This window comes from Phocoena sinus, chromosome 6 (genome assembly GCF_008692025.1).
Source record: "Phocoena sinus isolate mPhoSin1 chromosome 6, mPhoSin1.pri, whole genome shotgun sequence".
Taxonomy (NCBI): Eukaryota; Metazoa; Chordata; class Mammalia; order Artiodactyla; family Phocoenidae; genus Phocoena; species Phocoena sinus.
Window position 1 is genome coordinate 1,373,803 of NC_045768.1, and position 23,011 is coordinate 1,396,813.

At 64.7% G+C, this 23,011-nt stretch overlaps 2 protein-coding genes across 3 annotated transcripts in view; one reads left to right on the forward strand and one right to left on the reverse strand.

Moving 5' to 3' along the window:
• GPSM1 (G protein signaling modulator 1) overlaps window positions 1–5,655 on the reverse strand; it is a 30,583-nt gene extending 24,928 nt beyond the window's left edge. Inside the window, exons 1-2 of one of the 2 annotated variants that reach the window (XM_032635633.1) lie at window positions 5,464–5,655; window positions 3,360–3,575 (exon numbers count right to left, since the gene is read on the reverse strand). In XM_032635633.1, the coding sequence (XP_032491524.1) occupies window positions 3,360–3,575; window positions 5,464–5,528 (281 nt within the window). In that variant the 5' untranslated portion in view covers window positions 5,529–5,655. The remainder of the gene's footprint in view (window positions 1–3,359; window positions 3,576–5,463) is intronic. The other variant, XM_032635634.1, reaches the window with a different exon arrangement.
• Window positions 5,656–14,366: 8,711 nt separating this feature from the next.
• The window catches only part of LOC116755553, a 46,500-nt gene continuing 37,855 nt past the window's right edge, over window positions 14,367–23,011 (forward strand). The window contains 9 exon segments of the mRNA XM_032635161.1: window positions 14,367–14,492; window positions 15,112–15,335; window positions 15,494–15,675; window positions 16,418–16,539; window positions 16,622–16,816; window positions 19,156–19,875; window positions 21,128–21,285; window positions 21,677–22,182; window positions 22,678–22,776. Of these exon segments, the coding sequence (XP_032491052.1) occupies window positions 14,367–14,492; window positions 15,112–15,335; window positions 15,494–15,675; window positions 16,418–16,539; window positions 16,622–16,816; window positions 19,156–19,875; window positions 21,128–21,285; window positions 21,677–22,182; window positions 22,678–22,776 (2,332 nt within the window).

The following is a 23,011-nucleotide window of genomic DNA, read 5'->3' on the forward strand; positions in this document are numbered from 1 at the left end:
TCCCCCGGCCCTCTGGGGCACTGCTGGGCTTACCAGAACCTGACCGACGAGGAGCCCCAGGCCCCAGGTCTAACCCAGGTGCGGGCCTAGAGGGCCTGGGGCCAGCCGTCTTGGGAGGAATAGACACGCCCCCACCCAGTTCCTTTCCTGAAACCACCAGCCCCCTGGCCACCTTCCCAGCCCGGCTCCAGCTCCTCCAGCCACCACGGCTGCTGAGGCGCGAGTGGCCATCTCTGGAGTAGCGGGGGCTGGTGCCAACGTCCAGCTAGGGGGAGGGGGCCACAGGGCTCAGTCAGGGCGGAGCAGTGGGGAGAAGCCCTAGGCCCCTCCCCTCCCAGCAGCCCACCCCACGCTGCTGCTGCCTCCCAGGAGCCCCTAGGTTCCCACGGGGCTCACAGAGGCTCTCTCTGCCCCACTCGTAGGTGGCTCCTCCTGCCAGGCCACTTGCCCGTCTCAGCAACGGGCCTTGGGTGGGAGGGGGCTCAGCTAGACCAAGCAGCTGGGAACCTGGGACAGGAAGGGAAACGCAGCTCTGAGGTCAGAGGGCACTACAGACCCAGGGTGGGCCCAGCTCCCCAAGACCATGCTGGGGTCCGAGCTGAGACGGGAACCCAAGGATGCGTAGGAGGCTGTGGTGGTCCAGGGCAAAGGCCGCCCAGGATACAGGACCCGGGGGTCAGCATCGGCCCAGGAGGCCCAGCAGGCATTGCCACTCTGCGGGGTCTGGGAGGGCCGAGACCTGGAAGGGGCTGGGCGGGTGGATGCAGAGGTGGGAGAATGAGGTCCCAGGCTGCCCACCCACCCACACCAGGCCCTGGTCCCCAGGGTGTCCAGGCCAGGGCGTTCTCCTCCCTGCCCGGAGGCCTCTGTCCACCTCCGGGGGAGCTCAGCGGAGGCAGGCGGGGCAGGACCTGGACCATCTCCCCCTTGCGCAGCTCCTGTCAACAAGCTGAACCCTCAAAACTCTGCACTGGGGCTTCCCTGGTGGCGCAGTGGTTGAGAGTCCGCCTGCCAATGCAGGGGACACGGGTTCGTGCCCTGGTCCGGGAAGATCCCACATGCCGCGGAGCGGCTAGGCCCGTGAGCCATGGCCACTGAACCTGTGCGTCCGCAGCCTCTGCTCCGCAACAGGAGAGGCCACAACAGTGAGAGGCCGGTGTACAGCAAAAAAAAAAAAAAAAAAAAAAAAAAAAAAAAAACTCTGCACTGTCACATCAACCCCATGCCCCTCCTCCACCCCCCGGGGCGGCGCCCCCAACACCTGCACCGCAGGCCATCCTCTCCCCTCCTCCGTGAGACCTGCCTACACTGGCCAGGCTCACTTCCTTGTTCGGTGAAGAAGGTTCTGGAGCCTGTCTCTCCACACTGCCTCTGCAGGCCTGTGGGTATCTGTGGGTGCTCGTGGCCACTGGGGATGCACTGGGGTTGCAGCAACCCTAGGTCACCCGCTTCAGCATCGGTCTTTGGAGCTGGCCTTCCCGCCCACTGCCCACGCCCCCATGCTGCAGGACTGCAGGGGCCTCCAACAGGCCTGTCCGCCCAAGGGCCTGACAAGAGCCCTACTGTCAGGGCACGAGATGGGGCTCCCTGGGGCTCTGGGCCGGACTGGCCAGGGCTCTCAGGGGCCAGAGGCTGTGGTCTTAGCTCCCCCTTCACCAGCCTCACCACTCAAACTCTGGGAGAGGGGGTAGCCTTCCACCTGGGATTTGCCACCTGGGCTAAATAGATGCTTAATTTTTTTAAATTTGATTAATTTTTCTTTTTTGGCTGCGTTGGGTCTTTGTTGCCGCGCACGGGCTTTCTCTAGTTGCAGAGAGCAGAAGCTACTCTACTTGCGGTGCGCGTGCTTCTCATTGCGGTGGCTTCTCCTGTTGCGGAGCACGGGCTCTAGGCGCACGGGATTCAGTAGTTGTGGCTCGCGGGCTCTAGAGCGCAGGCTCAGTAGTTGTGGCGCACGGGCTTAGTTGCTCCGCGGCACTGGGATCTTCCCGGACCAGAGCTCGAACCCGTGTCCCCTGCATTGGCAGGCGGATTCTCAACCACTGCGCCACCAGGGAAGTCCGATGCTTAATTGTTAATCTACAGTCCTCCACGTCCTGGGGAAAGACCCGGCCCACCACCTCAGGGGCCTCAGGGGTCAGCCTGCCTGCCCCAGCCAGGCCTCGTCCACCCGTGAGATCTGCTATCCAACACCACGACGGCCCAGCACATCTCTCCTTGAAAGTGGCTGACCAGGGTCAGCCTTCCCAGAAGCCAGACCGCAGCGACCAGGAGGTAGGGTAGTGTCTGCCAAGCTCCCGCCACCTGCCCCCTGGCTTACCAGTTAATGAAGTGATTACTGACCGCCCAGTGGCTGGCCTTACTGCTCTGGTCACCATGTCAGCCCCATACCCCTCCCACCTGTCTGCGGCACCTGAGACAGCATCCCGGGAGTAGCCATCAGCCCGGCCCCGCCTGGCCCCTACTGCCCTGCTCTCTGGCGCCACAGGCAGTCCATCAGCACTCATGCCCCACCTGCCTGTCTCCCCGGATGGCACGCCGTCCTCTGGTGCCCACCAGACCACCGAGGCTGGTCTCCAAGCCTGGCCCCCGGCTCCCACCACCAAGGCTCACTGACCAGGGGCTGCGTCCCCATCAGCCCCACTCTGCTAAATGTCAGCGTCCCTGTCCAGGGCTGCCGCCCACACTGGGCCTCTGGGCAGACGCTCCAGGGCCCCTGTTCACCCCCTGTCCTGCCGTCCCCAGAGTGCAGCCACACTGACTCCCCTTCAGTCTGGGCGGGGGATCTAGGAGCATGATGGGACAGGCAGCCTGGGAGAAGCAGGAATCACTGCAGAGGAGAAGCACGACCACCACCTAGCTTTACAAGTGCCGAGGGGGGTAGGGCCGACTGCCACGGGGCGTGGGACCCCCGTCTGGGCGCCTGCCGATGGGTCACGCCTCTAAAGAGCCGCCCCGCAGTGGTGTGCTCGCCGCCCAGCTCTGCCCTCGCAGCCCCAGCAGGAGCACTCAGCTGCCGGCCTTAAGGGAGCCAGAGGGCCAGGAGAGGGCGGCCTGTGGCTTCCCCACTTTCGGGGGCTTCTCGGCCACCTGCCCATCCCCCCTCGGGCCCCTCGGCACCCCCTCCCAAACCCCTGCCCTGGGGAAGCACGCCCAGGCGCAGCGGACCGGGGCTCTGAGTGTTAACCGTCTCCCACCCCACGAGACCCCGCCCACTCCTGCCTCCCTGACCCGGTGCCCCCCCCAGGGCCCCATCTGGGGACGTGGCGGGTCACGAGCACCCTCACGCTCAGGCCCTTCTCCGTGGGCTTTCTAAGCCCAGTTCCACCCAGAACCCGCTTTGTAAGAACTGAACTCACCTCGCCAGGCAGCGGTGTGGGTGTGCGGAAGGGGAGTCACCAGGCGGGAACACAGCAGAGGGGACCTGGCCTGGCCCCCCACACAACAGGGGTTCTCCCAGAACAGCCACCCCTGGGGTGCTCAGACCAAGGGGATGTCCGCGGGGCATCCACGTACCGGGCTGCCTGCACCCCTCCACTCCCACGCCACGGGTGGTCTTCCCGGACACACAGGCTCTGAGGGGACAGATGACCTTTTGAGGGCGTCTCGGCAGCCTCTGAACGCCAGCTCCGACCGGGCACGGGCCCGCGCACACCCAGCCGCGGCTACACGCGCGGCTCCAAACCCTCACGGGCGTCTTCACAGCCCTGAAGGCAGGCTGTGGCCGCACCCCCCAAACCTCTGCAGGGCTTTGCCCCTTCGGCCTCCACTCAGGGCTCAGCTTGCAAGGAATCCAGGCCGGGCTCCGGGCCCCTCCCAGCCTTCGCTCTGAGCTCTGCCCCCGCCCAGGGATGGCTCCCTCAGGCCAGGGTCCTGTCTGGTGTGTCCCCGCTGGGCCCTGGTGCCAGCCCACGCCCCAGGCCGCCAGGTCAAGCCTGTGGGGAGACTAGCACGATGTGGACCCCAGGCTTGGCTGCGCAGGGTCTCCCAGGGCTAAAGCGGCCCTGGACCTCCTCCACCATAGCTCCCCTACACACACACACACACACACACACACACACACACACACACACACACAGCCGGTGGCCGCCAGATCAACACGTGTCATTCTTCCGAAATACCCCCTCTCCATCGGAGAAACGATGCTGGGGCAAATGCAGCCCCGCACAGCTCTCCATCCCAAGGGGGGCCATGGAAAGGGTCCTCTAGGACAGGCCTCCAGCGTCAGCTGCCAACAGACCCACTCACACGCCCCTCCCCCTGCGTGGGGCCCAGGAGCCAGGCCGGGGGCTCAGCGCTCCATCCCGAGACCACACAATGGGGGCTGTGTCTCTGGCCAGCAGCACAGACCAGACCAAGGTGGGAGGGGCCCCAGAGCCTCATTCTGCACATCAGGGAAGGGGGGGCACCCAGCAGAGGTTTGCGGCTGCTGGGCTGCTGGCCAGGCTGGAGAACCCTCGCAGGCCAGGCTAGGCCCCGTGAAGGCTCAGCAGCCCCCTGGTCCTAAGGGTGGCTGGGGGCAGCCAGGATGACGTCCCTCCAAGTCGGCGGCCTGTCCCCACTGTGGGGAGCCGGCCCGCCTCCGGGAGCTGCAGTCAGTAAGCATCCCCGGCCCAGCACTCACGCCTGCCCCGCTCTGCCGGACACCTGCACGCCAGTGCCCGTGCCCGTCGGGGCCAGGCCCAGGGCATCACCTTATGGCACACCCTCGACAAGCCTGGAGTCACCAGCCAGGCACGCGGCCCTGGCCGGGGCCACCCTGTCATCCCTGATGGGCGTGGGGCGCAGAGCTCAGACCGCCGGCATCACTCACGAACCTGCCCGCGGCAGGTGCCTCTTCAGGCAGGTGCCCACCCACCCACCTAGCTGGCTGGCTCTGCAGCCCCACGCCAGCCACAATCTACTGGACCACAGGCACCTGGTGGGCTGGTGGGGGCAGGGGCACGGCCCCACCCGTGACACGTCCTGGTCTCTTCAGCATACCATGTCTCCCTGCCCACCCAGTACTCGGGCCATGGCAGTGGGGAGGTGGTGCCAGGCTTGCGAGGGAAGCTCCTGGAGCTCCCACCACACGCCTGCTGTGCCACAGGGCCCAGCTGCCAGGAGAGCAGGGCTGTAGAAGCTGCCAGCCTCCCAAACCCTGGACACCGTTTGCGAGGGGGCGATCCGGCAGGCGGCAGTCCATCCCAGCGGCCCACGCTGCCCACCCGCTAGTGCCCTGGTTCTCGAGGGCGTGGGCCGTGGGAGGCCCAGCGCCCCCAGCCTCCGACCCCCTCCCCCGGCCCCCTCCTTCCCACCCCGCGCCCCCAACCGCCGCCGGCCCCGCTGGGAGGGGCGTCCCCGCCACGTTGCGCGCTCGCCGCCGCCTTTGTTCCAGGCCGGCCAATCCCGCCTCCAGCGGCCCCAGCGGCCCGGTCCCCGCGCGGCCCCGCGCGGCCCCACCGCCTGCCCTGCCCTACCCACCTGGAGTAGAGGCGCCGGGCAGGGCCGAGCAGCTCGTCAGCGGCGGGCGGGGCCGGACCCGCCATGGGGCCGAGGGCGCCGAGAGCCGGGGGCCGCGCACCTCACGCTCGCGCCGCTCGCGCCGCCCCGCGCCGGTCCGCGGTCCGCTCTCCGCTGTCCACCGCCCGCCAGTCGTCCGTCCGTCCGCGCGGGCGGGAGGCGCCGAGGAAGTGATGTGCGCGGCGCCGCCCCTCCCGCCGTGGCCGTGATGTCACCGCCGCCCGAGGGGGAGGGGGCGCGGGCCGAGCCGCCGGTCCCTCCCCCCGTCCGCTCGGTGGGGGGAGGGGAGAAAGCCGGGGTCGGGGGAGCGGCCCGCGGCGGGGGAAGGGGCGGAGCCTTTGAGCGTTCGGCGGCAAAGGGCGCAGGAGGGTGCGACCCCAGCCCCCCAGGGTGAGTGCAGGAGAGGGGCCTGGCGCGGCATCGCTTCTGGGGGCTTCTGGGGCTTGCGAGGCCGTTTGCGTGGAGGCGCAGCGCTGCTGGCCTCGTCACCCCCGTTTCTTCCCCCCGTTGGAGGCCTGGCCTCCCGCCTTTGTTTGGCAAGTGACCTCTCCCCGCTTGGTGGTTCTCTGCCTCTCCTCCAGTCCAGCCCCAACGTGCCTCAGCCCCTCTCCAAACTGGCAGTGGGGTGCAGGCCCCGGGGATGCCCCTCTAGCTGCTATAGCGAGTCTGTCCCCCACGTGAATTCGTCCGTGTGGGAGGATGGAGAAGCACTTACCTAGGCATGTGTGTGGCCTGGCCCCAGAAGCCACGGATCCTGAGAGCACGCCCCCCTCCCCCTCCCCGTTTCTTTCTCACTTCTGAGACCTTGGGTTGCAGGGTCCCCCCTACCAACCTTGGCCTTCTCGGCTGTCTGTGAAATGGAGATGGCTGAAAACTTGGAAGGTTGCAGGTAGAGCAGCGGGGCCGTGCCCACCCACCCGAGTCGAGTATCCCAGTGCCAGGCCACCTCCTCCCCTGCGAATTCCCGGGAGCCCTGGTGGCCCTGACCGGTGATGTGGCCTCATCTCCACCCCTGACTGCCCTAGGGTCTCACTGGATCTGTCCTGCTCCCCTTCTCAGCCTCAGCCCGCCTCCCCCCCACCACCATGCAGCCAGAAGACTCCAAATCCTGGAGAAGCTGCTGTGACCGAATGGGACAGGGACAAGTCTGGGGGCAGGAAATGGGCTACTTTCCCCGGGAGCACCCTGGCGCCTATCCGGAGAGCTGCCCCAAGGTCAGGAAAATGCCATGGCCACGCCAGCCAGACCCTCGGCAGAGCGCAGACCCCAGGACGCTGGCTTCAGGCAAAGGCAAAGGCCGTGAAAATAAACACGAGGTAGAAAAGGACAGTTGGCCCCGAGCTGGTTTGTTTTTCCTGCGGAAGAGGCAGCGGGGATGGAACCATCTGTGCCCAGAGCACAGCGGCGGCGGCTTGGCCCACTCACCCTCCCCCCATGACCACAGGGGCTGGGCAAGGCCTTGCTCTTGGCCGCGGCCGCGGCCGTCGGCTGGCCCCTGCAGGGTGGGTGGTGCAGTGGGTAGGGGCACCACCCTCATTTACGGCAGCCCCAGGCCTGCGTCCTTGGGGAACCCCTGAGCTGGCAACAGTGTCAGGGCAGGGGCTGCTGTGGACCCCGCCTGTTCCAGGCCTAAGCTCAGTGTTTCCAGGAGGCCGCTGCTGTGAGCCCCCTGCGGGTCCCCTGAGTCTGCGGCCGGGTGCCTCATGCCAGGAAGGCCACCCTCATAGTGATGTGACGTGAATGGTGGAGTGAGGGAGCGATTCCTGGCCCCAGAGTGGTCCTGCAGGGAAGGCATCTTCTTTCTTCCTTCCTGTGAGCGGGGATACTGGGGAGCTCAGGTCTCAACTTTCTATCAGAGCTTCCCGGGGGAGCTAGAAACCTCTTGCGGGTGCTGGGCAGTGAGCTGGCCAAGGGCTCCGGCTCTGAGTTAGGCCATCCCCACCCCCACCCCGCTGTGTGCCTGGTACAAGTGGCTCTCCCTGTCTGAGCCTGGGTTCTGCCATCTGTAAATAGGGTTCAGCAGCTCTGTCCTGCAGGGGTTGGGAAGGATCGTGGGGTCTGGACAGTGATGGTCACTGTGCCTGGCACACAGTAAGAGCTCAGGGAATGTCAGCTGCTGGGACCATGCTGCCCGTGCCAGGGCACCTGGCCCCACTGGACCCCTGCAGGCAGTCCTCGCCACACGGCACAGAGCTGTGTCTTCTTCCATCCAGAGACCCGGTTGTCTGCCATCGAGAGGACCCACAAAGGAGAGTGGAATGTGGGCAGGCACCAGGCCCAGCAGGCATTGCCCACGTGGCCACCCAGTCTTGAGACCAGGCGTGGCTCGGCTCCACGGAGGGCAGGGGGCTGCCAGGTGACAGGTCTTGGGGGGCAGGAGCTCCTGGGGGCACCGACCCTCCATCACCACCTGCCTCTGCGGGCGCTGCACCCATCTCGCCCCGCCATCCACTCTGCTCACCCTCCCGGTTGCTCATCCCACCCCCCCGCAGCCTACAGGTGCAGAGACCTGCTGCCCTCAAACACCTGGGCTCTGTGCATTCTGTCGTGTAAATTCCCCTGTGACACTCGGTGCACCAGCCCAGGCAGAGTGCTTCCTCAGGAGGCTGTGAACACAGCCTAACAGTCCTCATTGCTGAAGGAGCATCGGAGGGAAGAAAAGCAATTTCGCACCTGGATCCTCCTTCTAGGCCCAGTCGACAGGGAGCAGGGAGGGGCTGCGACGGGCGGGTGCAGGCAGTGATGCTGGACCTGGTCCCAAGAGGCACCACCTCTCATGAGCTGGCCCACCGCACTCAGAGTGCCAAGGGTTTAGTGTCAGCACACCCAGGGCCCTGCTCCTGGCGGCCGTCAACAGTGCCACCTCCAGCTGGGGGCATCTGCCGCGTGCCCGCCCGCCATCACTCACTCTCCCTGGCGTCCTGCCCATGCCCTTCCCATTGACGAGCAGCCAGGGCCGTGATGCCCCTGGTGGCAGGGCTGGGCCTCGGGGGAGCTGAGGTCAAGCCCTGATTTCCTAACTTGCGCCTTCCTGGTTCTGTCCCCTGGAGAGGCCAGTGAGAGATGACAGTGGACAGTTGCAGGGTTGTGGCTGAGCCCTTGGAAGTGGAGAGGCCTGGGCGCCTGCAGAGAGGTGGTCACTCAAGGCTGACACGGACCCCAGATGAGGACCAGACTGGGGGAAGGTGACCGGGCTACCCGGGGCCATCCGGGGACAAAGAACCAGCACCCGGGCTTCGACAGGATGTTCGACCTCTGAGACCCACCCAGGCATCTGCCTAGGGCCGGCGGGAGATGGGGATGTCCTGGTGGCCGTGACAGCTCCCAGACAACGGCCTCCCAGACCCCGCCTCCTCCTACCCACACCTCCCGGGGCCCCCTCCCCTGCTCCTGCAGGGCCCAGTGGGGCTGGGATCACCACCAGGTACCACCGGCCGAGGCGCCTGACCTGGACCTGAGGAAAGAGGTAGACAGAGAGAGGAGAGACCCAAACACACAGGTGCATGCGTACACATGCGTGCGCATACGTGCTTAAGTAAAAAGAACACTCATTTTTACCACCATTTCTAAAAATCTCATTACCCCCGGGCTTCCCTGGTGGCGCAGCGGTTGAGAGTCCGCCTGCCGACGCAGGGGACACGGGTTCGTGCCCCGGTCCGCGAGGATCCCACGTGCCGCGGAGCGGCTGGGCCCGTGAGCCATGGCCACTGAGCCTGCGCGTCCGGAGCCTGTGCTCCGCAACGGGAGGGGCCGCGACAGTGAGAGGCCTGCGTACCGCAAAAAAAAAAAAAAAATCTCATTACCCTGAGAAAGAGCTCCTTCTTCTGCACAGTTTTAGGGTATGTGCCCCCCATTGCCCCAAGGCCCCTAAGACATCACCCACAGCCCCTTGGGGCCTCAAATTCCCTGGAGAGTGGGGGCTGCAGGGTGGACAGCAGGTGTTGCAGGAAGACCGGAAGGAAACGGCCTGTCCACCCACGGGGTCCTGAGCACCTTGCTGGGAGATGAAACACATCCAGGAAATGGCTGGAGGTGTGCGTGAGGCTGTACGCCACCGTGTCATCGATGGCACCTGGCCATGCGGCATTCCTGGGCCTCTGGCTGCAGCTGCTTATCACCCAGTTTATGCCCCCAGGCCCTGTGGGGAGGAAGCAGGTGTCCATGAAGCTGAACCACGCTCACTTGTCCATGGCGGGGCTCATCCTTGGCCTGTGTGATGGAAACCCCTGCTCTGCCTGTCTGTGCCCCCAGGCCTGTGACCAGGCCTGTGAGTGCTGGAGAGAGGGAGAGAGACAGAGACAGAGAGAGGGAGAGACAGACACAGAGAGGGGAAGAGACAGACACAGAGAGGGGAAGAAACAGACACAGAGAGAGGGAGAGACAGACAGAGAGAGAAGGAGAGAGACAGAGAGAGGAGAGTGTATTTGGGCTCCAGGTTCCTGGGATGGCTCCAAGCCCCTCACTGCTGTGGGCCCCTCCCGTTGCGGAGTACAGGCTCCAGACGCACAGGCTCAGCGGCCATGGCTCATGGGCCCAGCCGCTCTGCGGCATGTGGGATCTTCCTGGACCGGGGCATGAACCCGCATCCCCCGCATCGGCAGGCGGACTCCCAACCACTGCGCCACCAGGGAAGCCCGGGAGGGGACCTTTTAACAACAGCCTAAACCAAACAATTAGGAAGGCAAATCTGCTGGTCCAAGTAAATACTAGGAAGCCCCCCAGGCAAAGAGAAAATGCGGTGGGTTTCTGCCTTTTGGGGGTTCTCTGCCCACTGGCAGCTCCCCATTCCGGGAGTGTGTTGATGGATCGTGGACCCAGACCCTCTGGGGAGAGAAGCCAGGCCATGCTGTGGTTAAGAGCCAGATGTCTGGGTTCACATTTCAACCCAGGCAAGTTCTGTCTCTCTGATACTTACCTCCCAGGCTCGCTGGAAGGCTGGACCCATTGGGACTGTGACAGGAGGCACAGTAAGTGCTGGTTAAACTACCTGATGGGGCGTGGGCCTCTGTCTTAGTCTCCTAGGGCTGCTGTAACAAATGACCACAACTGGGTGGCTTAAAATGACAGAAATTTGTTCTCTCTCAGCTCTGGAAGCCGGAAGAATCTAGGTGCTGGTGGGGTCCAGCTCTGTCTGGAGGGTCCAGCAGGAGTCCTTCCTGCCTCTTCCAACTTCTGGGGCTCCAGGTGTCCCGTGGCTTGTGGCCAAATCACTCCCATCTCTGCCTCTATCTTCATGAGCTCTCCCCTCTTCTCCCTGTGTCTCTCCTCTCAGTCTATGTTTTCTCTCCTCCTGAAAGGACTTGCTTCGGATTTAGGACCCACCCTAACTGGGGATGATCTCGTCTCAAGAGCCTTAATTTAATTTCATTTGCAATCACCCTTTTTCCCAAATGAGGTCGCACTTACCGTTGTAGGTGGATGTCTCTTTGGGGACCGCCATTCACCCCACTACACCCAGTTCTCAGTATGCACTGACAAGGGTTGCTACATAACTTGGATCACGTAGCACAGGTGGTTTTGTAGCCTTCTGCTCCCAATTAACATAAAAAAAATTTTTTTTTGGCCACAGCTGCACAGCATGTAGGACCTTAGTTCCCCTGACCGGGGATCAAGCCGTGCCCCTGCAGTGGAAGCACGGAGTCTTAACCGCTGGACCGCCAGGGAAGTCCTGCCCATTAACATTGTGTTGTGAGCATTACCTGGATGTCACAGACACAACTAGGGGTGGAGGCTGTGTGACAGTCACCTTATAGACGTGTCACTGTTATGTACCAGGTCCTTACTGGTGGGCAGAAGGCTAGGCAGAGCACCTGTGTGTTCCAGGAGGGCAAGGCCCAGCTGGGATCGCTGAAGCTCCTGGCATGACACACAGATACTCACGGACTGATGACAAATCCTCTCTGCATTTAGACGCCCCCATTCATCTAGAGTGTAGGGCAAGTGTGGGGCTTGGGACACGGCAGGGCTACTCAAGAACTGGGGCCCCAGCCCTTCTCTGGGCCTCTCTGTTCTCTCTCAAATGGGAGCCCGGTGAATGAGGTCTTGCCTGCGAAGCCCTTGGCGTAGCCCTGGAGCACAGCAGACACGAGACTCATGTGTGGGACCGATGGGCCGGGAGTTTGCCTGCCCCTCTGGGACAGGTGCTCCATTTGACAGCAAGGCCAGAGGGAGCACAGGTGCCTCTGGGGCCACCAGGCTGAGGGACAGGAGCAGGCCTGCTGGCTGGGAACCTGGAAAAACAGCTGGAACTTGAGGAAGGTCCCTGAGCCCTGGGCCCTGCAGCAGGGGCCTCCTCCCTCCAGCACCCCTCCCCTCATTCTCATTGCCCCTAGCCTCGGCCCCTGGGCACTGGATGCTCATCACCTGTGTGCCACCTGCCACACCGGGGGTGTGGTCACAGAGCCTGGAGGACACCTGGTCCCCGGGACACCCACTCACCCCTGCAGGAGCCCCCCGCACCTGCCTGAAGACCCTGCCCCCCGCCAGGTGTGGAGGAGACGAGGCCCCAGCCCCCAACCCTGCCCTGCCCTCAGACACCGTCACCCCCAGGCAGGCCTGGAGGGGGAATGTGCCGCCCCCAAGTCTGGGCTGGAGCTGCAGGAGTGCAGAGCCGTGTCAAGGGGACGGAGGGCACTCAGGGGGCGTGCGGCCACTTCCCGGGGGGGAGGGGAGGGCAGGGAAGGCAGAAGGCAGGGTGCCGAGCTCAGGGGTGCCCTGCACCGGGAAGCAGTGTTGGGAAGGCCCGGGGGCATGGACTCTGGGCACAGTGGGGAGGCGGCCAGCTGTTCAGCACGCCCTGGGCCCTGGAAGCCCTACCACAGGGGTCCTCCAGAGGTGCTACGCACCCCTTGCCCTTCGCCGCCGGCCCACGTCTGGACTTGCCTCCCGGGAGGCGTGAGGCACAAAGCGGGTGCGCAGAGCAGCTGCCTGCCTCAGTGGGGTCCCTGAGCAATGTCCGTCTGTCCGTCCAGCAGCGATGAAGTGAAAGGAGAGCAGGAGAGTGGGACCCCACTCCTGCCAGCCTGGCCCACACACCCACGGGGGTCTCTTCCCTGAGCCTCTCCGCCCCGCGGTTCCCGGCCTAGGCAGCTGACGGTTGCCATGGAAACCCCGCGTCCTCCTCAGCGCCCTCTCCTGGCCCTTCTGCTCTGCCAGCAGCCTCCTCTCCCGGGCCTGTGTGGCCTCAGCCCAGGCTTACAAAGGGGCAGGGTGGTAGGGGCCATTTTCATGGGTTGATCCTTCACAGTTGCCCTGGGACAAGGACAGTGGGTCCTTTCCCTAATTTCCGAGTCATCTGGTCAGTCCCTTGGGGAGAGGGAAGGACCCTGGGGACGCTGAACCCTGAGGCCGTGCATGGTTTTCAGGTTGCCCTGGGTGTGGGGCCTCTGTGTCTGTGGTCCTAATTAATCCAGGGGCGACGGCTGAGGTGTACAGGGACAGCAGCCTTAATGGAGCAAAGCGCGTGAGGCCCTAGGGAGCCCCCAGTTGGGAGAGTACCTGACCACCTGCCCCTCCCTGTAGCTGGCACTGCCTTCCCTCCTTCAGACCATGAATATCCCAGGGCGGGAGCATGGACGTTTCCCAACAGAGCTGTGTCTGGCCCCGGGCAGCTGAGCGGGGAAGCAGCAGGAAGGAAGGGGAGGGCGGCGCCGGGGCCTCCCTCCCCAGATACAGGGCCCCAGGCCCCAGGGTCCCTGCAAGGCTGGTCAAAGCTCAGAATTAGGGCAAGGAGCCACTGTGAAGCATCACAAAGCCCCTTTGTGACCCGGTGGCCTGATTGGGCCCAGCTTGTGGTGGGCAGTCCCTGCCATGTCATGTCTGGAGCCTGGCCGGGCGTCTGTCTCAGGGCCCAGTAGGCATGTGTCTTAGTCAGCTCAAGGCGGGTAACAAAACACCACTGACTGGACAGCTTACACAACAGATGTTTATTTCTCACAGGCCTGGAGGCTAGACATCCAAGATCAAGGCACCAGCAGATCTGGTTCCTGGTGAGGAATTTGGGGCTTGCAGATGGCCACCTTCTCGCTGTGTCCTCACGTAGCCTTTCCTCTGTGTGTGCACGTGGGGGCCAGGAGACAGAGCGTAAGCTCTCGTGTTTCCTCTTATCTGGACACCAGTCCTATCGGATCAGCCCCCCTTCCCCATGACCTCATTTAACGGTAATTACTTCCTTATTCCAAATACAGCCGCACGGGGCCTTAGGGCTCAACATATGGATCTGGGAAGGACACACATTCAGGCCACAACAGGGTGAAACTTTCCCTCCGATAGTGTGGCCTCCACGCAGAGCCCGGGGCCTGGGCCATGACTCTCCCTCCCTCTGGGCCTGCCCCCAACCCCACAAGCCTTGCCCATCACAGATGCGGGCAATGCCAGCCTGCCTGCTGGGGGCCCTCCCCCGCTCCGGGTCGCCCTCCTCGCTGGCGGCCTTCTGCGTCACCGGGGAAATGGCCAGAGCACATCCCTAGGCGTGGGCTGTGCCGCCTCCAGAACCCGAGAGGCTTGAGAGGCATGGTGCTTCCCTGCTACCGGCGGGAGGTGCAAGATGCAACCACCTGGCCTTTGCTTGGAGGGCACGCCCGGGGACGCCCCCCTCCCCTGGACCTCTAGAATGTTCATGGTGCGGCAGGCCTTGCAGTCCTTCCGAGTCCTGGCTGTTCTATGTGCTGCCGCTGGAGGCCGCCCTCTGGAGAGCACGTGTCACCCCGCGTCTTGTCCGGCCGGAACAGCAGCATCGCGCCCCTGATGAGCTGGGTCCCTGTGATGCCTGTGGCTCAGGGCAGGGAGTCAGACACAGCCCCAGACAGATCTGCAGTAGGCGCCGTGTGCATCCCACGTAGAGCAGGCGGTCTGTCTCCGACGGGATGGAGGCTGCACCACACTGCAGGGCCTCGTATCGCTGGGGCCACGTCACCCTGCCCTGGAGGCTGTGGTCGGGCTCCACGACCTACTCCCTTTCAGCAGGGACTGGGCTGGAGAATGAAATGGAGGTATGCTGGGGACCAGCCCCCCTGCATCCTTCGGATCCTCCAGGAGGGCACCCGTCTCCCCCTCCCCCTACCCTGGAGGTGATGCTGTTTTTGCTTTACTCTCTGGGCCATGGAGGGGAGACGTTTCATAACCTTAACCTTCCCACCATGATCACAACAATGGCTCTTACCCCACAGACCACGGATCCGACGTGGGGTTTGTGAATTCTACATCCGCAGACTGCAGAGGGTACCACCAAGGGGTCTGTGACCCAGCGGACCCACTCTAAGCTGGACCGTGATCAGAACTCTGTTAACGGCCTCTCTGACGGGGTTCTCTGGGCATCAGTGTCAATAAACCCTGGCCCTGTGTCCTGATGTCTGTACCATGTCTGCCATTCCCTTTCCCGGTGCAGCTACCCCAGGTGCCTCTGGGGAAGGCCTCTTATATTTGTCAGAGTAAATTAAGGACAGATGACTGAAAGGCGGAGGGTGGCTGCCCCGATAGAAATGCCACAGTCCCTGGCGTGGGTTTTGGCCGAGCCAGTTTTCAGACCTGGAACCCGTGGACTGAAGAGGTGGCCCGGTGGCCAGGAAAGTTGTCTCAGTGTTTGCATTGACGCATTTCCTTTTCACAAAGAAAAAAATTAACATGTTTTCAGTCGTGGTGCTTTTTGGATCTGAAGTCTGCATCTCAGAATTCCAGCGGGAGGTGTTCTGCACAGGCTGGTGTGGCCGCTCAGGGCAGCGACCAGACAGCCGGACCCCCCAGGGGGGTGCCAAGCTCCTGGGGGCTGAGTCTGGACAGCGGATGCGCTGCTGCCGCCCCCTGGAAGTGTTGGGGTCTTTGTTGGTCGACTTGGGGTGGGGAGGATGTTCCAGAAACTAAGGGAGGAAGAACTCGGCTCTTCTTAGGCTCCAGCCACCGTGTCCAGCCCTCAGGCCAGGGGGATTCTCCCCATCTCTCCGACATCGATGGACAAAGCCAGCCCGTGCACACACCTGAGCCCCTCCATCTTCAGGTGCCAGATACCTCCTGGCTCATGGCGGCCGAGGCAGGCCCAGGCAGAGGTGCAGAGCTCCAGCACCACACCAGCCGACGGCAGGGGTCGGCGCCCTACGGACCCTCTGGCCCAGGGTCCCAGCCACCTCCAGTGTGGTGTTTCTTGGAGGGTCCAGCTCCAGTCCAAGGTGACCTTTCCAGGTGCCTGGCTCTCCCAGGACAGCATCCAGCAATTCCCCAGGGACTGAGGGCCTGCTGCCCCCCATACCACCTCCGGGGGGCAGACATACCTCTAAGTATTTAAGAGGCCAGCCTGCTCTGAGTCTCCGTCCCTAAATCCAAACTTCCTGAACACCAAGAGGAGTTTCTTCGCAAAGGACTGCTTTTCTAGAGTTTTTTGGGAGAGAGACATAACTATGCCGGTGGGGTGGTGGCAGGAACAACAAAGGCCTGTGCAACAGTCCCCTGGCACCCCCGTAGGGGACTGGCTCCCCCTCCACACCTGCCGGTGTGGCCCCATAGCCAGCTAAGTCGGCAGCTGGGAAGACTGGATGTTTATCGGGCAGCCCCCAGGACCCATGAGCACCCACCCTGCCCCCCTCCCCCGCAGGCCTGTGGTTGGAGCTGGATGGGCGGGGACGGGGGCGGGGGGGGACAGCACGCCCTTCCCCACACTCACCAGCACCCTTAGTTGGAAAACCAGCGTAAGGGCCATGGGAAAGCGCCACCTTCCATCGCTCGGCTGAGGTTGCCACGCCGACCCAGAGGATGCGAGGGGCTTTCTGGTCTGTGGGGTCCGTGTAACTAGACTGCCCGGGGCTCTGTGCCTGCACACACGTCACCCCCCACACACACGCACACCGCCCACCCGGTATCCACGCCCGGAGGGCTGCTCTGGAGGTGTGAGCTGTCCCAGTGACCCACGCCTCACATCCTGTGTCAGAAGGGATGGCACTCGTCCACCGCCAGGCCCCCTGCTTCCAGCCCCCCAGAGCCCCGGTGCGGGGTGCGGGTTCTGGGGAGGAGGGCGAGAGCGGGGCTCTGGGCAGCTCCTCGTGCGGTAGGGTGGGTGCCCCATGTGTGTACCTCCCCCCGGGTGGGGCGATGGTGCAGGTGAGGCCCCTGGCGCCTGGCACGGGTCCTGCAGGCTCCCAGCAGCCTGGAGGAGGAGCCCGCCCGGGGTTTCTTTGGCAATGTCGGGGCGGGCCTCTCCCCGCCTGACCTCCCCGGACCTGGAGGCCTGGGCGCCCGGGTCCCTGCGCTCTGCTTGCCGCTGGCCTTTGAGCCATGGTTGCTGCCCCGCACCCTCCCACGGACGGGGAGGCCTGGAGCCTTCCAGCAGGTGAGTCCTCTGGGGCCTCTGCCTGAGCCCTGCCTGGCCTCCCCAGGCACTTCCTGCCGTGGGCTTGGCTGAGCGCAGACCAGTCACCCCTCCTCCGCCCTGCCCCCCTCGGGAGGGGTCTTCCTGTCTGAGGGCTCCCTCTGAGGACTTGGGACCTCCTGGGGGCAAAGCCATGCTGTCCCCAGGCTCCTTTCCCAGGGCTGCCAGGTGCTCCTAATTTGGGGGCCAGGGCCAAGGGCAGGTCTCTGCTCTGCGTTGTGTGACAGTGGGCAAGGTGACAGGGCCAGGTTACCTGGGGGACATACTGGGCCTGTGTGTGTGTGTGTTATGTTGTTTGTGTGTTTCTGTGTGTGTGGTGTATCTATGTGTGTGTAATTCGTGCGTGTAGTGTGTGTGTGTGTAAGACAGGCATCAAAAGGGAAGCGTGTGCCTCTGAGCAGCAGGGCGCAAGTGCCCAGGTGCCCTTGCCATCTGCACATCACTTCCTCGATGTGCCCGGAGCCTGGGTCAGCCTTGGGACGGCTTCCTCTGGCCTCTCAGCCCCTGTGCCCCTTGGGCCCCGGCTGACCTGTGGCTTCTGGCGTGGCCGGGGCTGGCGTGGGTGTGTCCCCTGCCGGGCTGCTGCTTCCCCAGGGCTGCGTCTGGCAGGTGGCTGTCAGGTGCCATGCCAACGTCCAGGCCTGTGCCAGCTGTTGTCGCTGCCGCCTCCTGTGTGCTTTCTGACCCTGGGGCCCCAGAGGCTGTGGGCAGGGTGGTCCAGCTGTCCCCAGCCTGCTCAAGCCTGCTCAGGGCCGGCTGTCCTAGGGACACAGTGGGGAGAGTAAACAGTGTGGCTGTTTAGAGTAGAGCGAGGGCTGCGTCCAGAGGCAGGAGTCCCTCCCCACCCGCTGCCCCACCCGACCCACCAGCCAGCCCGGCCACTTCTCACGGTGCAGCCGGCTGTGGGTGCGGTGGATGGCACGCCAGGCCCCAGGCCAGGGGGAGCCCCTGGTGGCAGCGAGGGACAGAAACGGCTGCCCTGGTGGGTCACCACTCTCTGGCCTCACGGTGCAGGTGTGTCATGGGGGGCTGGGCAGGGTGGGAACAGAGGTGCCCGGCTCTCATTTCTCAGTCTGTGCCCAACCCAGGGGGCACTGAGTACCAGGTGTCTCCTGACCCTCTCGAGAACCCTGACAAGTGGGGGCTACTGTTGCGCCCACTTTCCTGATGAGCAAACTGAATGACCTGCCCGAGGTCGCCGGCAGGCACCTGACATGTCTGGAGTCGGGGCTCTACCTCCGCGTCCACCACGTGCCAGGCAGGGGGGCACAGGCCGCTCGGTTTGCTCTTCATACAGCCCCTCCCAGCTGAGAAGCCCGTCCCTTGTGACCCCTCTCAGACCTGGCCAAGCTTGGCGTGGCCCCGGGGACCCACGGGTGCTGTCTCTCCAGGCCCTGAAGACCCCCGACCCCCCCGCTTCTGACCCTGCCGGGCCCAGGATACTAGACTGGGGCTGAACCCGAGGAGGGGAGCTGGACTCCTCCCACAGGACCGTGGGCGGGACAGCTGAGATGGGATCCCCACGCCTCCCCCCGCCCCGACCGTGCTGGGGGCTCCCGAAGCCAAAGGCATCTGCACACAGGGCACCCCCACCCCCCAGCGGTCCCCACCCCGTGGGGGGCAGAGGGACGGGGCCCCACTCACGGGGGGTGAGGGGACTTTCTCAGAGTGGCATCAGGCCGGCACAAGCCAGGGAAGGGGTCAGGACAGGCAGCTGCGCGTGCCACACCCGCCGGAGGGGCCTCAGCCTCAGGGGCCTGCAGCTCTGGGCTCAGCTGTGGCGCTGCCAGGTGGGCGAGCCTGCATGGGGGCTGCACACTGCCGCTCGCGGCCACCCAGCTGCAGCCCAGAGCCAAGCCCAGTGGCCGCCGCAGCCGGGCAGGGGCGACAGGAGCTGGGGCCCTGGGCAGGGAGGCCTTTGGGTTTGTTTTCAAGTTCACCACGCACTTGTTTTCATGATTTTGCTTTTATCGCGAGTAGAGGGTTTAAACTGACAGCGAGTCATGTCTATGACGCGGCTTCTTCCTGGAGGAGGAGGTCTCCTTGACCCCCCGGGGGCAGCTTAGTCCCTGCTAAAGGGAACAGAGGGCCACCAGCTCCTCCCGTCAGGAGAAACTTCCTGCGTCTAAGCTGCTGCTTCTGCTCGCTTGGAACGAGGGCTGGAGAGTCCAGCGGACCCTGGGAGGACACCCCCCAGGACCCCAACTGCGGGGGGAGCCTGAGGGTGTGGCGGGGAGGAAGGCCTTCAGTAGAGGGGCCAGGCCTCTGCCTGGGAGCACGACCCTGCGGCCGCGGCGCAGGCGCGGTCTCTTCGCAGCGCGGTGGGCGTGGGCTTTCACTCTTGCCGGGGCCGCACAGGGATCCTGCCCCGGGGTCGGGGGCTCTTTGTGAACGCAGGAGGCGGAGCTGTCTTTGAGCGTCCCCTCCCCTATCCAGGCTCTGGGGGCCGCGTGGGGGACGCCGTGGTCATCGCTGATGAGATCGCCCCACCCCCGAGGGGAGCGGAAGCCTTCCGCAGGCCCGCGTGCGTGCGTGCGTGGTGCGTGCGTGGCGTGCGTGGCGTGCGTGGCGTGCGTGCGTGCGTGCGTGCGTGCGGGCGGCACAACGAAGGAGCCCACGCCGCTTCCTGCAGCTCTCCCGGCAGGGGCCGCCTAACTGTGTGGCCCCAGGTCAGCGCCCTGGGACACCAGCCCGTTGCAAACGTCCTAAAGAAACACACGGGTGGGACCTGCTCCCTTTCAGCCTCGCCGGGCAAGGTGCCCAGTGGACCGCGCGAGCCCAGGCAGGCCGGGGCTCCAGGCCAGGAGGACGGAGCAGAGCCGGATGGTGGTCGCGGTGCTGCCGGCAGGGGGACCTGGACGCAGAGGTACGTTGTCTGTCTGGGCCACCGGGTGTGGTTGAGGGCCCTGGAGCCGGAGGCTGGATCTGGGGTCCTGCTGGCTCTGTGCCTGCCTCACCCCGGCCCCAACTACGGAGGAGGCTACGCGGGGGTGGAGGGGGCACCTCACGTTCCCGGCAGGGTCTGTCCGGGGCGACTCCCCCTCTTGCTGGCCGCTAAACGTGGGGCTGTGTCGCAGTGACCAGAGCCCCGCCCTGCGCGCTGCCCAGACGGCAGCGTCTCCAGGTGTCCCCGGTTCCCCAGGACAGGTCCTTTAGAAGGAGCCTCAAGGACGGCTCTCCATTCTCCATGCCCGCCTGGAATTAGGGGGTCCTTTGCTGCAGACCCGCCTTTCTCTGGGGCCCGCTCTGGAAGGAGTGCCTTTCGGGCAATTCCTAAACTGAAGGAGTGTCTCTAACGATATCAGCCCCTCCCTGAGGGCCACTCCGCAGGGCCCTCCTGTGGTAGTGAACTCACCAGAGTCTTACAATACCCAGAGGCAGGGTGGGGTGAGGCGTCTGGTCTCCTCCAGCTCTCCTCCGCGGGGCACCACGCTGAGCCCACGGCCGGCAGATGGCAGAGGCCGCGTCCCCCTCACCGCACTGCCCTGCCAGGGCGGTCGAGCAGGTGGTAGGAAGCCCACTGGAGTTGGACAGGTTGGGGTGCTCTCCTGGCGCTCAGGCCTCTCCAGCCTCTATTTCTGTGGTCGAAGGGGTGCACTGAGCTCGTGCCAGGGAGAGCGGGAAGTCGGCGCCTGCTTCCCCCAACCAGTCCCCACAAGCCGAAGCGTCAGGGCCAGAGCGCTCAGCCCCTCGTCCATCTGCTGGGGACGTGGCCCGGGCTGGCTCCTCTCTCCTGCACCCCGACTCCCAGGCTGACCCCACCCGGAACTGAACCTTGAGCCGGCCACCAGCCTGGGGCTGAGCCCACCCCTGCCCCTGCCCAGCCCAGCCCCCAGCCCTTCACGTCGTCCCTACTCCAGCCCAGGCCGAGCCTGACCCCCGGCGCCCTAGGAGGACTGGAGTCGGGTGCTGCCTGGAGCCCCAGCAGGCGCTGAAGGCCCTGGCTGTCACTGAGTGACACGGGGTTATTATGCTGTCACAGGGCCGTGCGGAATTCTCACCCCGTGCTGAGAGGCAGCGCGTTGGGAAGGCCCCAGGCTTTTGCCAGCCCAGGGCCTTGCAGCCCACTGTGCCCCCCCAGTTTCCATAACCGTCCTTAGGGTTTCCATCATGGGCCAGGGGACCGGCACAGACCGGCATCCGGAGCTGGGCAGGAGCCAGCTTGCCTTGAGTGAGGTTGGGTGCCGGGCTGCAGACCACGGGGCTGCCCTGGGAAAGCACCCTCTGACCCCAGGGCTGGTGGTGATGGAGGTTCACTGGCTCCACCCTTGATTCCGCCGTGCTGCCGTGTCATCCTTGGTCATGGGGATGCCGCCCACCTGCCCGGGGGAAATGATCCAGCCCTGCCCCAAAGATAGATAGAGGCAGTGCCCTCTCTCCCTTGGGGCCCCAGGGAGACCAGCCGTTGGGAAGGCCAGTGCCAAGTCCAGGTAGTGTTTGTGCCGACTTGGTGCATGTGCTAGCACACAGGGGCCGAGGCACTGCTGGGGAGGTGCCTTCTTCCTGGAGCACAGCCAAGTTGGTGTGAGGAGTGAGGACTTGGGCCGGATGGCCTCTGCCGCGTGCCTTCCCCAGAGCCTGTACACGAGGCTGATGTAGTGCCCACCTCAGAGGGGTGTGGTCGGGATCCGAGAGAGAACGTTGCAGCACTGCCACCACCGGGGGGGTACTTTTTATTGGCACCTCCCACCTTTCTCAGTCTGAGACAGGGAAATGGGGAGTAGGAGGGCGCTGGAGACAGTGGGCATGCACGTGAGATGTTTTGCTCAGCACCACCACGTCTCCGCACCTGACGGGCTGTGTCTGCCTCTCTCTCCCAAGGGAAGACAGGCTCCCTCTGCCTGCAGCTGAGGGTGAAGTCATGGCTGCTGTGAGCTGGCCTGAGCCCTCCCAGCAGACAGGCGCCCAGCGCGGATCTCCCCACGTGGCCTGGTCTGACTACCCTGAGGAGCCCGGCCCCCGGCAGAAGGCCCGCAGCCTCCTGGTGTGGTCGACAGACGAGGAGACCAAGGATGGGGACAGCTCGGTGTCGTCGGGCCGCCTCTCCGGCTCCTCGGGGGGCCACGAGTCATGCACGCCTCCCCACGGGACCTGGAAGGAGAGGACCCTCCGGGTGCTGGGGCCCCCGCAGCAGCCCAGGGAGAGCATTTCCCGGCTGGAGCAGCTGAGGGAGAAGATCCGGGCCCAGGCACAGTGGCAGGCGAGCTGCACCTCCCTGGGCACCTCGGCACCCGCCAGCGCCTCAGATCTCTACAAAGCCCCCGCGCCAGCCCCCCGGAGGAAGGCCCGAAAGCCGACACACCCCGCTCCGGCCCTGGCCTACCCAGGTCAGCGGCAGCTTCCCCTGGCGAGGGACAGGCAGGGGGCGGGGGGAGAGGGCTGAGGTTGGGCTGCTGCAGGCCGGGCCGTGCTGGGTACGTGGGCGGCCCCGCCTGGGCTGGTGGCCAACTGGGGAGGCCGGTACAGCATGCCCCGTGGCCCTGAGAGGGTCTCGCAGCCTGGGAAGCCAAGAGGAGGTAGAGTCCTCCCGGGGATGGGGGTGCATCTGAGCTGGGTTTAAGCAGAAGGAAGCATCGACTCATCCAGGAGATGGAGATGGGTGGGTGGAAGCCAGAGGGATGGTGGATGGGAGGGTGGGTACGGGGGGCTGGAGGGCATGCGGGAGGCGTGGAAGGGACTGGTCCCCGGGGGGACTGTGCCCTCCGGCTTGGGCATCAAGGCCATGTTTAAAGGTTTTTGAGCGGCTGCCAAACGGGGACCTTTCCCTGGACATTTCTTCACGGCCTCTCTGTCCTCACAATTCTCCTTCTTGTCTCCTTCAGGCTCAGGCATCCTGAGTGGGGCTGAAAGTGGAGTCGAAGACAAGGCAACACCTGGCCAGGGGCGCGAGGCCTCCAGGGTCTCCCAGCGGCAGGCCTCAGGTGAGTGGCTCTGCGGCCAGCCATCCTGGCATCCCCCCACCACTACCCCCACTGGACACTCAGGCCCAGGTGTGGGTGGCACGGTTCTGGAGCCAGCACTCTCCAGACAGCTTCTCTCTCACTCTGTGCGATTGTCTCTATTAGCTTCCCACTCATAGAGGAGGACACTGAGGGTCAGAGGGGAGCCCAGCCATGAAGGGGCCAAGCAGGGATTTGAAGCGAGCCCGCCATTCTC